Raw genomic sequence first — 14,767 nt, 5'->3', positions numbered from 1 at the left:
CGATGCGGTCGCTACCGCTGCACCCCCTATTGCTACGCCCCTGGTTGGGGGAGCGTTACAGGCTGCACTAACGTGCAAAGTCCCTGTGTGCAAGAAGCCTAAAAGTATCAAGACATGTTTGCAGAGCTGTTATACACAGTTACGGATTATTCCTAACAAATGTACAGTATATGCATCAAGGGGTACGAGAGATGATGTTATCCGCAATAAGGGCTACTTGATCAATGCAGTCATTAATAAGGGTGTACTGTATATGCTATAATAATATTTAAAAAAACAAACAAAAAAAACCTGCCTTTGTTCAGCCTATTTAACCAATTTCGGACCGACGCAGTACAAATCTATGTCAGGCGGGTGGCACTGCGGTTCTGACCGGAAGTAAGCCCTATGTCCCATTCACTGCGCGTTCCTTTGCCCGTTCCCGCCACTTTCTACACACCGCAATGTGCTGCCCTGCCGCCTCTATGACGGCAGAGCACTGTGAGCCGGGCAGGAGCCGTTTTCATTGGATCCTAGCCCTGTCATTACTATAAGCCAATCCCATTGGCTTACATTGAGTGACAGGGTCAGGAGCCAATGGAAGCGGCTCCTGACCGGCGCACAGCGCTCAGAGAGAGCAGCCTGCGGCGGGGACAGAGCGCATGACCGGCGGGAGCGGCCGATTTTTGCGGCGATTTGTCGATATGCGGCGTTTTAGTGTATCGAAGTGGTTAAATTCCCTGGGGCAGGCATGGCCAAATGCAGCCTATCAAACCCTTTCTGGCGGCCCCCAAAGCTCTCCACAGTTGTTAATTCCATGCAGTCAGGGCCCAGCAGCAGTAACAGCCACTGATTAGCAGCTGCCACTGTGCCAGCTTTACCTACAGCATTTTTGGGTGATTCAAGAGCGATCGCGATTAGCATATATAGAAGCACTAATCGCAATCATTCTAAGAATGTGTATTTGTCCAGTGATTTTTCCGCGTTAAATTGTGGAAAAATCATCCGTGCAAAACATAGAGCTAAGCGAAGTTTTGTGCTTTTAAGTGTGAATGGGCGCTAACAGCCACTTATTAGCAGCTGGCAGTGTGTTCACTGCACATGGTATATGGATTATTATTATAGTGTACCTAACGGCAATCAGCAAAAAGTGTGCTTAATTGCACTAGTTCGGCCCCCTAGCACTCTCAAGAACAGTGATATGGCCCTTCGCCTACAAAGTTTGGCCACCCCTGCCCTAGAGGAACTAGCACATTCATTTGTGTGTACTGTGTATTCAGTTTGTTGTCTTATTTGGAAATTGTCACCACACACTAGCACAGGCCAAATCTAACTGGCTTCCCCATAGTATCACTTTACAAGTGGACTGTGACAGGTTCCCTTTAACCTTAGGAAGAATTGCTCCCTGATTAGTCTGTTTCTTCTTTATAAGTAGACTGGAGGTGCCATAGCTTCAAATAGCCTGGTGAACAAGCAGAGAGTAGGTTTGAGATCCAGTATAAACTCCACCTTTCTGGATCTGTGCTTACTGGTGCCCATACCCCTCCCAACTGCGGCTTCTGTTTGTGGGTAAACAAAAAGTGCAGGGTAGAAAAGAGGAAGAGCTGTGTCATAGAGACTGGGAATCACACAGCTTCAGCCAATGTACACAAAAGACATAACAAGAGCCGATAATAATATTCCTTTAGATAGCCGAGGAATAGAAGCCGGAAAACCACACTGTGGTAGGAGCTCTCACAAGAAGGCTACTCTATATACACAGGTGAGCACAAATCTTATTACTGTATAATGTATTAATACATTCATAAGAATTACTATATACTGGTATACATGACCTTTTATGTTAGACAGAAACATTGTTCATTCAATTTGGTGATCTTATGATTACATGGCTTCTCCATAATAATATGCACTAGACTTACCATGGCAGAACTAATACTGTGCAATTCAGCCAGCCATATCACTTGTGGCTTCTTTACAGGTAGGGAGAACCTTCCCCTATTTATAAATGACAGGGAGATAATCCAGTAAAAAAGCTAAAACACTGGTTTTATAAATAGCAGTAACAGAAATGATGGAAATATTACATATTGCTTCACTATCATGGCTTATAGAGGAACTCCAGTGAAAATAATGTAATGGAAAAAAAGTGCTTAATTTTTACAATTACTTATAAATGATGTGGTCAGTGTTTTCCCATTGTAAAATCTTTCCTCTCCCTGATTTACATTCTGACATTTATCACATGGGGACATTTTTACTGCTGGCAGGTGATCTCTGTGGGAAGAGATGATGCATTTTTGGCAGTTGGAAATATGTTATTTCCCACAATGCCCCGTGATGATCCGTTTGAGAAAAGGAAAATATTTCTCATGGAAAAGGGGGTATCAACTACTGATTGGGATGAATGATTGGGATTCAATCCTTGGTTACGGTTTCTCTTTAAGGGCCTGTTTACACTATGCAATGGATGCGATTTCATACATTTTTCCTGCCACACTGCATGCACGGTGACTTAACTTATAACGCGGACGTTGGTAGCCACAATACTATACAACCCGAGGGGAAATCGTGTGCATCATCCGCTAAGATGGTAATGGACGTGTTACATCGCAACGTGTGGGAATGCTCTCTGGACTGTGAAGTTACATAAGTTCAATTGACTTTCATGTTAGCATGCAGATCTCACACAATGGGCTTGATTCACAAAGCTTTTTCACCCGTTTTCCTCTGTTTTCACATTATCTACGTTACTTTTTTTAAAGGAAACCAGAGACAGCTGAAACGCAAGATTTGATACTTACCTGGGGCTTCCTCCAGCCCCAAAAGCATGCCTGAGTCCCTCGCCGTCATCCCAGGTGCCTTCGTTCAGCTGCAATCAGCCCTGTTAACTGGCTCAGTTGTGTCAGTCGGGGTCTTCCGCGCATGTGCAGGAAGTTCGCGCATGCGCAGAAGTCCCCACCTGAGCCAGTTACCGGGGCTGATTGCGGCTGAACAGACGGCGAGGGACTCAGACATGCTTATGGGGCTGGGGGAAGCCCCGGGTAAGTATCAAATCTTGCGTTTCAGACGTCTCTGGCACACTTTAAGCTTCCAAAGAGCAAAAATATAATATAATTAAGGTAAGAAAAGTAATAATGATATTAAATTAATAAGGAACAGCTTACTTTGAGTGATTATTTTGCTTGTAAATGTGCTGAAAGGTTATTTTTATCAGTCAGTTGATAAACAAGTCTTTTATGGAAGTTTTGTGAATAGAGCCCATTGTGTGGTGCGTCACAAGTGAACAACCCTGAGCCCTCTTTCACAGTGCGACGTCAAAGTCGCACGTTAGAAAATGTTTTAATGTGGACTAGCGCACAGCAATACTACGTCTGTGCAACATTCACGGTGCACTCGTTGCGTTGTGTGTAACGTGTAGCAATATTTAGAAGTGCTGCATGCTGTGTGTTTAGCAATAAATCTGCTGAGTTATGTGTGTTGCACATGCTCAGTAATGTTTTTTTTTTAAAGTAACGCATGCGCCATTTTCGTTACATCACTGTACGACAAAAACGACACACCAAACGCAGGGCTGAAGAATGTACTATAACGTCCAAGTTATAGTCTTTCAATGCATTGCATTAGGGGCACGTTATGCGACCTTAAAGTCGCATCAAACACAACGTCCCACTGTGAAAGAGGCCTTATACAGTAGATTGTCTACAGTGGTGTATTTGACCCCTATAAATCCTTACCTTAGCTAGAGCAGTAGTTTCACCCGAAGTCTTGGAATTACTATTATTACATATTTATATAGTGCTGAGACACTTCCGGCAGAACTTTACAGTTTAGGGCAAATCTGAGGGAAGCTGATGAATCCAGCAATATCTTAGCTGCAGAAGTAAACCCATACTTAGGCTGCATTTCCACTTGTGCAGTGCGAATTGCCGTGGTAAAAATTCACATGCGGAAGCGAATTTCGCATGCGGGTCTATGCGAATTTTCATGCGAATTCGCATGGATGACGATGTATGAGAATTTAACCATGGCAGTGCTGGTGTGCTTTTCCATTGTTTCTATGCGACTTCGCATGCGAATTTCCTATTAAATACATTGTATGCGATTCGCATAGCGGTATGCGGTATGCGAATTCTGATGGCTCTGCCATGCGAATTTTTTCTGCACAGAAAAAGGAATCCTGACAAGTGGAAACAGTCCCATTCAATTGTATTGCTATGCGAATTTGCATGCGAAAAACGAATGCGAATTCGCGATAGTGGGAATGAGCCCTTATACAAGGAGAACCATCGGGCTGTGACTCTAGCATTGCAAGGTGAGAGAGTGCTATACCCACTTAGCCAATGTAGGATGTGACATTTCATCTTTGTTCTTTCTCATGTACTGAACTATTTCATACCTGACATTTTTCCAGAATTTTTTTTAAGAGACCATAATCCTCTCAGTCTACTAAACTAAACTTTCAAAATCAAATTTCTCAGATAGTCATTAGCTAGACTACATTGTGAAGAAAAATACACACACACACAAGTTATTTAGTCAGTGCACATTGTACAGTCTTTCCTCAAAAGTATCACAGGTGGTGACATCTTTAGTTCTGCCAGGTGATCTGTGCGGAATGTTCGTTACTGAAAGTTCTTCTATGCACAGAGGGAAATATTGCTTGCTTGGCAGTTGGAAAAAGACATTATTTCCCACCATGCAACGAAGTTCACAGACAGCAAACTCTCAGCACTTTGGTCATGACATCAAACTATCACACTGTGGGAGGGGTTTCACCACAATATCAACCATACCGATGATCTATTTGAGAAAAGGTAAAGATTTCTCATTGGAAAAAGGGTATCAGCTACTGCTTGGGATGAAGTTCAATTCTTGGTTACGATTTCTCTTTAATACGATCTGTTCACAAGTATTGCAGCAAAAACAAGGTCAACAGTTAGGCCTTGTTCACATCTAAAATTGTAATAGCAAATGCAAGCGTTTTGCGATTTTGTGCGGCGGTTTTGTTTTTCCCCTCCTGGCGCTTTACTGTTTTTGGTAAAAGCGCTTTTCTAAGCACTTTTACAGAGCGGTTTTATCATTCACTCCTTGGCGCAAGTCACGAAGTGAACTTTGACCCAGAAAATAATAAATACAATGTATTTATTCTAAAAAACGCGAATGTAATCGCCACATAAAGCGGTTTTGTGAGCGTTTAGCTTTCTTCCTATACCTTCCATTATAGCAAAAACGCTCAAAAAATAGTACAGGTACCACTTTGTGGACCGCAAAGCGGACGAAACATGCTGATATGAACCTTCTCATAGAGATTCATTGCTCAGGCATTTTTTGTAGGCGATTTAGAAAATCGGCTGTGCTGGAGAAAAGGGGAAAACGCCCTTAGTGTGATCAACCCCTAAAGTGTACTTAGTACTGGAAGACTCCTTTGAGGGGACAGCAATAAGTTGTAAACAATAGTAGAGTGTCCACAATACACAGTGTGGCCCAGTAGATTGCACTCATGATGCGCCACTGAGAGCCTACATTCGATTCTCAGACACACTATGTGCATTGAGTTCGTATGCCCGTTCCATGCTTGTGACATCCTCTGTGTGATTCAGTTTCCTCACACAACTCCAGAATATATACAGATAACTTGACCAAATAACAAGCTGACCCACACACGGGGTAGATTTCAATGAGCAAGTCCCAGAAGCAGTTAATATCACTGTTTTTAGTGTAATTTAAAAACTGGAAGCAGGTACTTTCCTCTCTTCATTTTTACTTATTTACTGTACTTTTATGTAGTTCATTGGAGAAAGTAAAATACTGTTATAGCCACGTATATTATTTAATCTCGAACACCAGTATAGAAACTGTTCACATGAAGTGCAAGAAGCCTGATATGATAGCTGGTTTGGAGATCATGAAATGTAATTTGCACATAACTCTGCTACAGTGAGGCCAGTAAAGTACTTGTTCTGCAGAAAATCCCAGATTCAGCAGCTCTGCACCACTCTTGCCAGCCCCAGTACACAGTCTTGATGGGTTGTGTGCATTCATTGATGTATTCTGCCAACTACTAGCATGCAGCATTGGGAAATTAACTGGAAATTTACCATATGCAAAATGATGGATCTGAGACTTTCAAAGGAGAATATCTTTTAATAACCATTATAGAGTCATGTGAAAATGGCATCCCTCTTTACCCCTCCAATATATCACTTATAGGTCAAAGTAAGAGACTAAACTACTACAATCAGGTTTAAAGTTTACACTCAGGGCTTGTTTCCATTTAAGTAATGCAGAGCCGTGCGCTCAGCGTGGCTCTGCATTGCGCGTCACTCCAACGTGGGCGGAGTTTGTTATCCTATTCATTACACTGAATGGGATCACAGGCCGAATCACCCCGAAATGCAGGCAACCATGTGCTGCAGTTCAGCTGTGAATCGCAGCGCATGAGTGGAAACATCAGACAGTGCAGTCTATGCACTAACCACCTCACTTTGCACTGGAAGTTTCCGATTTGCTGCTGGCCAGTTGCAAAAGTCAGCAGCACATTACCGTGCGATGCAGTGGTGGCGGAAGGAATGGAAGTCAATGGGTGACGCAGAACAATTTGTTGCCAGCGGTGTGGCACGCATGCGCAGAATGACACAAATACGATGGGGAAGCCGGGAATCCTAGTGACGTACTTCCTGTCCAGCAGGAAGTACATTAATGGGCAAGAGGTGGCAACGGGTGGCGAAGGGTGTGCGGGGATGTGCGAGCGGAGTGCAGGGGGGCGGGGAGGTGCTTTGCATATGTCCCTGATGGCGCACTCAACCGCAGGGTCATATGAATCGATTTTTTGGTGTCGCTGTGTGATGCGAAGGGGTGGCGCATCGCACTGAAACGCTTTATTCAAATGTAAAACCGGCCTCAATCTTTAGATTATCACATTGCTTAGCTATAATGTAAAAAGGAAGTGATGATGAAAGACAGGAGCAGTGTGATTTGTAAATGTGTGTACCCGAAAACTGCCGTATGCACATTTACTAAGCAAAAACCACGAGTGCATGGTGGTGAACTGTTATCATTGGGCAGTACGGTGGCCAAGTGGTTAGCGCTCTCTTGCCTTGCAGCGCTGAGTTCCCAGGTTCAAATCCCAGCTAGGGCACTATCTGCACAAAGTTTGTATGTTCTTCCCGTGTCTGCATGGGTTTCCTCTGGACACGCCAGTTTCCTCCCACAAACATACAGATAAGTTAACCACTTGAGGACCGTGGGCTTTACCCCCCTTAAGGACCAGGCACTTTTTTTCCATTCAGACCACTGCAGCTTTCACGGTTTATTGCTCGCTCATACAACCTACCACCTAAATGAATTTTGGCTCCTTTTCTTGTCACTAATAAAGCTTTCTTTTAGTGCTATTTGATTGCTCCTGCGATTTTTACTTTTTATTATATTCATCAAAAAAGACATGAATTTTGGCAAAAAAATGATTTTTTTTAACTTTCTGTGCTGACATTTTTCAAATAAAGTAAAATTTCTGTATACATGCAGCGCAAAAAATGTGGACAAACATGTTTTTGATAAAAAAAACCCATTCAGCCTATATTTATTGGTTTGGGTAAAAGTTATAGCATTTACAAACTATGGTGCAAAAAGTGAATTTTCCCATTTTCAAGCATCTATGACTTTTCTGACCACCTGACATGTTTCATGAGGGGCTAGAATCCCAGGATAGTATAAATACCCCCCAAATGACCCCATTTTGGAAAGAAGACATCCCAAAGTATTCACTGAGAGGCATAGTGAGTTCATAGAAGATATTAATTTTTGTCACAAGTAAGCGGAAAATGACACTTTGTGACAAAAAAAAAAAAGTTTCCATTTCTTCTAACTTGCGACAAAAAAAAATGAAATCTGCCACGGACTCACCATGCCCCTTTCTGAATACCTTGAAGTGTCTACTTTCCAAAATGGGGTCATTTGTGGGGTGTGTTTACTGTCCTCGCATTTTGGGGGGTGCTAATTTGTAAGCACCCCTGTAAAGCCTAAAGGTGCTCATTGGACTTTGGGCCCCTTAGCGCAGTTAGGCTGCAAAAAAGTGCCACACATGTGGTATTGCCGTACTCAGGAGAAGTAGTATAATGTGTTTTGGGGTGTATTTTTACACATACCGATGCTGGGTGGGAGAAATATCTCTGTAAATGACAATTTTTTTATTTTTTTTACACACTATTGTCCATTTACAGAGATCTTTCTCCCACTCAGCATGGGTATGTGTAAAAATACACCCCAAAACACATTATACTACTTCTCCTGAGTACGGCGTTACCACATGTGTGGCACTTTTTTGCATCCTAACTGCGCTAAGGGGCCCAAAGTCCAATGAGTACCTTTAGGATTTCACAGGTCATTTTGAGAAATTTCGTTTCAAGACTACTCCTCAAGGTTTAGGGCCCCTAAAATGCCAGGACAGTAGAGGAACCCCACAAATGACCCCATTTTAGAAAGAAGACACCCCAAGGTATTCCGGTAGTAGTACGGTGAGTTCATAGAAGATTTTATTTTTTGTCACAAGTTAGCGGAAAATGACACTTTGTGAAAAAAACCAATAGAAATCAATTTCCGCTAACTTGTGACAAAAAATAAAATCTTCTATGAACTCACCATACTCCTAACGGAATACGTTTGGGTGTCTTCTTTCTAGAATGGGGTCATTTGTGGGGTTCCTATACTGCCCTGGCATTTTAGGGGCCCTAAACCGTGAGGAGTAGTCTTGAAACCAAATGACTTTGGGCCCCTTAGCGTACTTAGGGTGTAAAAAAGTGTTACACATGTGGTATTGCCGTACTCAGGAGAAGTAGTATAATGTGTTTTGGGGTGTATTTTTACACATACCCATGCTGGGTGGGAGAAATATCTCTGTAAATGACAATTGTTTGATTTTTTTTACACACAATTGTCCATTTACAGAGAGATTTCTCCCACCCAGCATGGGTATGTGTAAAAATACACCCCAAAACACATTATACTACTTCTCCTGAGTACGGCGATACCACATGTGTGACACTTTTTTGCAGCCTAGGTGCGCTAAGGGGCCCAACGTCCTAATCACAGGTCATTTTGAGGCATTTGTTTTCTAGACTACTCCTCACGGTTTAGGGCCCCTAAAATGCCAGGGCAGTATAGGAACCCCACAAGTGACCCCATTTTAGAAAGAAGACACCCCAAGGTATTCCGTTAGGTGTATGGCGAGTTCATAGAAGATTTTATTTTTTGTCACAAGTTAGTGAAAAATGACACTTTGTGAAAGAAAAAAAAATCAATTTCCGCTAACTTTTGACAAAAAATAAAATCTTCTATGAACTCGTCATACACCTAACAGAATACATTGGGGTGTCTTTTTTCTAAAATGGGTTCAGTTTGTGGGGTTCCTATACCGCCCTGGCATTTTACGGGCCCAAAACCGTGAGTAGTATGGAAACCAAATGTCTAAAAATGACTGTTCAGGGGTATAAGCATCTGCAAATTTTGATGACAGGTGGTCTATGAGGGGGCGAATTTTGTGGAACCGGTCATATGCAGGGTGGCCTTTTAGATGACAGGTTGTATTGGGCCTGATCTGATGGATAGGAGTGCTAGGGGGGGTGACAGGAGGTGATTGATGGGTGTCTCAAGGTGTGATTAGAGGGGGGAATAGATGCAAGCAATGCACTGGCGAGGTGATCAGGGCTGGGGCCTGAGGGCATTCTGAGGGTGTGGGCGGGTGATTGAGTGCCCTAGGGGCAGATAGGGGTCTAATCTGATAGGTAGCAGTGACAGGGGGTGATTGATGGGTAATTAGTGGGTGTTTAGGGTAGAGAACAGATATAAACACTGCACTTGGGAGGTGATCTGACGTCGGATCTGCAGGCGAACTATTGGTGTGGGTGAGTGATCAGATTGCCCGCAAGGGGCAGGTTAGGGGCTGATTAATGAGTGGCAGTGACAGGGGGTAATTGATGGGTGGCAGTGCCAGGGGGTGATTGATGGGTGGCAGTGACAGGGGGTGATTGATGGGTGATTGACAGGTGATCAGTGGGTTATTACAGGGAAGCACAGATGTAAATATTGCACTGGCGAATTGATAAGGGGGGTCTGAGGGCAATCTGAGCATGTAGGCGGGTGATTGGGTGCCCGCAAGGGGCAGATTAGGGTCTGATCTGATGGGTAACAGTGACAGGTGGTGATAGGGGGTGATTGATGGGTAATTAGTGGGTGTTTAGGGTAGATAACAGATGTAAACACTGCACTTGGGAGGTGATCTGACGTCGGATCTGTGGGCGATCTAATGGTGTGGATGGGTGATCAGATTACCCGCAAGGGGCAGGTTAGGGGGTGATTGATGTGTGGCAGTGACAGGGGGTGATTGATGGGTGATTGATAGGTGATCAGGGGGATAGATGCATACAGTACACAGGGAGGGGGGGGGGTCTGGGGAGAATCTGAGGGGTGGGGGGGTGATCAGGAGGGGGCAGGGGGGGATAAAAAAAATAGCGTTTACAGATAGTGACAGGGAGTGATTGATGGGTGATTAGGGGGGTGATTGGGTGCAAACAGGGGTCTGGGGGGTGGGCAGGGGGGGGGGTCTGAGGGGTGCTGTGGGCGATCTGGGGCAGGGGGGGGAGAAATCAGTGTGCTTGGGTGCGACATAGGGTGGCTGCAGCCTGCCCTGGTGGTCCCTCGGACATTGGGACCACCAGGGCAGGAGGCAGCCTGTATAATACACTTTGTAAACATTACAAAGTGTATTATACACTTTGTATGCGGCGATCGTCGGGTTAACATCCCGCCGGCGCTTCCGTAAGGCCGGCGGGATGTTGCGGCGGGTGAGTGGTGACAGGCGCCGGCGGAGGATCGCGTCACGGATGACACGATCGCTCCGCCCATGCCCTTACAAGGACCGCCGCCTCTGTGGGTGAGCTGGTCCTTGCGGACTCCACTTCCCGGCCGCCCCTGTGCGTTAGGCGGTCGGGAAGTGGTTAATTGGCTTCCCCCTAAAATTGCCCCTAGACTACAATACATACACTACACTATACATACATTGGACTATGGTAGGGATTAGATTGTGAGACCCTTGGAGGGAAATTAAGTGACAAAACAATATACTCTGTACAGCACTGCAGAAGATGTTAGGGCTATATAAATAATAATGGTGGTCCAAACTGAAGCCTGGGGCTAAGGTGCTGCATAATGCAGTTATAGTTTGTAGGGGTGTAAGCTGGCATATGCTAGGGGCTACAGAACCCACTGAGGTGGAGCTCTGTTTCTAGGGTAATACCAACCCAGATGGTTCATAACATTGGGAAACATTCTGCAAAAGCTACCTAAGCCTCCGTCCACATTTTTTTCTCCTCCAATGCTTTGGACAACAGCCTTATTCAAACTTCCTGCTAGGGGAGATGGGCAGCGTAACTTGACTTGCTCTTTCCAGTATCCACTGCAACTTAAAGAGGAATTTTAGCGAAAAGGGGAAAAAAATCAATACATTACAGTGAGCCATTAAAAAAAATAGAAGAGAGATCAAGAAATCATTGATATTTGCCATGTAATTTGTTTAAATTGTTTGATCCACGATCAGTCTTCACGTAATCATCTTTACTACTGACAGACATGAAAAAAACTAGACAGCACCAACTGCCACTATCTATTACCACACCCACTGACAATTACGATAGGCTAAAAGGTTTTTTTTTATAGATATACATATGCACAGAGGGAGATACTGGTTGCTTGGCATTTGGAAAAAGCCGTTATTTCTCACAATGCAATGAGGCTCACAGCCAGTAAACTGTCAGGCCCTAGGTCCTAACATCACACTATGGGAGGGGTTTCACCACAATATCAGCCATACAGACCCCCCTGATTATCTATTCAAGAAAAGGAAAAGATTTCTCATTGGAAAAAGGGTATCAGCTACTGATTGGTATGAAGTTCAATCCTTGGTCACAGTTCCTCTTTAACTAGTGCTTATGTGATCACAACAGCACTATGGTGAGGGATTACATTGTTGTGCACTTCCCTTACTTTAGAAAATCACACCTATGGAAACAGGACTGGAGTTGTGGCCTTTTAACCAAATATTTATTTTCATTGAAAGGTAACCCTCCTCACCTCAGAAAGTTGTGAATCATGCCTTTCTACTTTCTGGCTGGCACACAACCCTTCCTGGAGTTTACCTTCAAATAGTTAATCTAGTCTATAGTATTGCTCTTAGTTACATAGTTATTTGGGCTGAAAAAAAGACAAACGTCCATCAAGTTCAACCAGAAAATAAAATGTTATATTGTTAATGATATTTATAGTTATGTTCTTTTCCAGACAGTCCAACATGGCCATGTCCAGTGAAGCATTTCAGGAAGTGGAAACGGCCACCTGCATGCTGAGTGGAACCTCATCGCTCACCTCACGTTTAAGTCGGGTTTGCCTAGTTGTCCTCTTCTGCGTTCGGTGTGGACTTTTGCTAGTTGGTTGTCGGACAATATGGCAAGATGAAGAGAAGAACTTCATTTGCAACTCCACAAGAATCCTCTGCAAGCCTAGCTGCTTTGATGAGTTTTCACCAATTTCCTCATTCAATCTATTCTCTTTGCAGACTGTGGCCTTAGTTACACATGCTATGTGTGTGGCCTTCCTCACTCGCTCAGGCTACCAGGCTAAGGAAGGGTGGCTGCATGCTCAGCTTAGGAGGAAGACTGTTCAGATGAAATTACATATTCTAGGACTGATAAGTAGGATTCTTATAGAGGGCCTCTTTATCCTAACTTTCTATAAAGTAACAGAAGGGTTTATACACCGAAGGACAATTCATTGTCACACAGCCATGTGTGAACCCTTTGTCTTCTGCACAGACATAAACTCAACTATTAAGAATGTCTTCAGCCTGTGCATGTGTGCAGCTTCTGCAGCCAGTGTCATGATCTGCGCCTGGGAATTATTAAACTGCCTGCCATCCAACCAACACAAGAACGATTCCAGCAAGCCATCAAGCAAAAAAACACACTTCTAGCGATGTATGTAGGCTGTAGGCCAGCACCATCACTTTGTGGCATAGAGTGCACTGCTGGAGGGGAATATATAGTCTAAGGGCCCGTACACACGCTCAACCAAACTGCCTGATGGTCGTCTAATTTTGATCGGTTGGAAGACAATCAGGTGTATGTACATGTGGCAAACGACTAGATGAGGGACTGATAACAGGCAGTTTGCCCGATTCATCCAGCTGATCAACTCATACGACTAATGGGCTGATATTGTACAGGTGGCAAAGTGTGTACTACGTCATTTGAACAACGTACTTGTTTTGAATGCAGCCATGTTGTGCAGTCCACCATTTTGCTTGTGCACACAGTATGTGTGTGTTGGTTGTTTAGTTGGTTGGTGCGCAGAAAATACAAGTCAAGTTAACGTTATGTCGTGGGGTCAGTCATGTCATGGTGCTGGCCGTGCACTTTGTTGGGTGTGTGTACGAGCCTTAAAGGACAACCATAGTGAAAGGGATATGGAGGCTGCCATATGTATTACCTTTTAGGCAATACCAGTTGCCTAGCTATCCTGCTGATCCTCTGCCTTTAATATTTTTAGTTATAGACCCCGAACAAGCATGCAGCAGATCTGGTGTTTGACAAAATTGTCAGAACTGACTGAATTAGCTGCATGCTTGCTTCTGGTGTTATTCAGACACAGCTGCAGCCAAATAGATCAACAGGGCAGCCAGTGAACTGGTATTGTTTAAAAGGAAATACATTATGGCAGCTTCTCACTTCCGTTGTCCTTTTGCTCTAAAAACAGGCGTGTAAAACACATTGGTGTACACGCCTCACAGTAAGTGCTGCGAGTGTAAATGAGAGACCAAAGTCCACACTCACTTCCCCTTTATGGTAAATAAATATTTACTATTCCTCCATCTGTCCTTCCAATTATTCACCTTCCTATTCTGTGTGACACAGTGAACATCTTACTTATCTAATGGTGTAGTTATGGATAAGTGTTCTGTTAAACAAAAGTTTCCACTAGTGAAATACATAAACGTAACACAACTGATAAATGACTGGAGTGCCTTTGTGAAATTGGTGAACGTCCCAGGCTGCACTTACTCTGGCACTCCTGAAACTGTTGGTGGGCAGAGAGCTCCTATAAAATGGGGCTGTGACCCATGCCAGACTAGGTACTATTAATCACAAGATATTAAGGCAGCCTGCCATATATTTGTAAGCACATTTTACTCATCTGTTACCTTCCCCTAGTGACAGTGTGACAGTATCAAAAGACAGACACAGGATCAGAATATGTAAACACTGCCCAAGTCCCGTGGCCTATTCTCTACAGATGGTCAATGAGATGCTAATTATTCTAGATTGATTTCACATGTAACCCTTTCCAATCCATTTATGAGATCACCCACCTCCCCCCAGCCAGTGGCGTAGCTAAGGAGCTATGGGCCCTGGTGCAAGTTTTACATTGCCCTCCACCCCCAAACTGCGAGAAAAGAAAAGAGACTGGGTCTCCACCTGGATTTTTTGCAAATGCTTAATTTATTATCCCATAGCTAAAGATAAAACACACGACGTTTCGGCCTCCACCCCAAAACACTCTATACATAACAATTGATACTGTGCATCAAAACCTGCCAATGGCAACTACAGTGTCAGAGGTGCAAGAAGGGGATGGGGAACAATTTGTTAATTATTACAACTATTTAACATCTATAGAAGTAATTATTACCAGCACAGGACAAATAGAGAGCTAATACTGTGTGTGAGGGAAGGTCTCATGG

General features: G+C 43.8%; 1 protein-coding gene across 1 annotated transcript; it reads left to right on the top strand.

Moving 5' to 3' along the window:
• The first annotated feature begins 1,588 nt into the window (after positions 1 to 1,588).
• Positions 1,589 to 13,895, top strand: LOC137549719 (gap junction beta-1 protein-like). The gene is made up of 2 exons (XM_068271222.1): positions 1,589 to 1,741; positions 12,313 to 13,895. The coding sequence occupies exon 2, from the start codon at positions 12,323 to 12,325 to the stop codon at positions 12,998 to 13,000; it is 678 nt and encodes a 225-aa protein (XP_068127323.1). The 5' UTR covers positions 1,589 to 1,741; positions 12,313 to 12,322; the 3' UTR covers positions 13,001 to 13,895.
• The last annotated feature ends 872 nt before the right edge of the window (positions 13,896 to 14,767 follow it).

This window comes from Hyperolius riggenbachi, chromosome 1 (genome assembly GCF_040937935.1).
Source record: "Hyperolius riggenbachi isolate aHypRig1 chromosome 1, aHypRig1.pri, whole genome shotgun sequence".
NCBI lineage: Eukaryota > Metazoa > Chordata > Amphibia > Anura > Hyperoliidae > Hyperolius > Hyperolius riggenbachi.
Note: the sequence above shows the minus strand (reverse complement) of the source record. Positions and strands in the feature narration are given on the sequence as shown.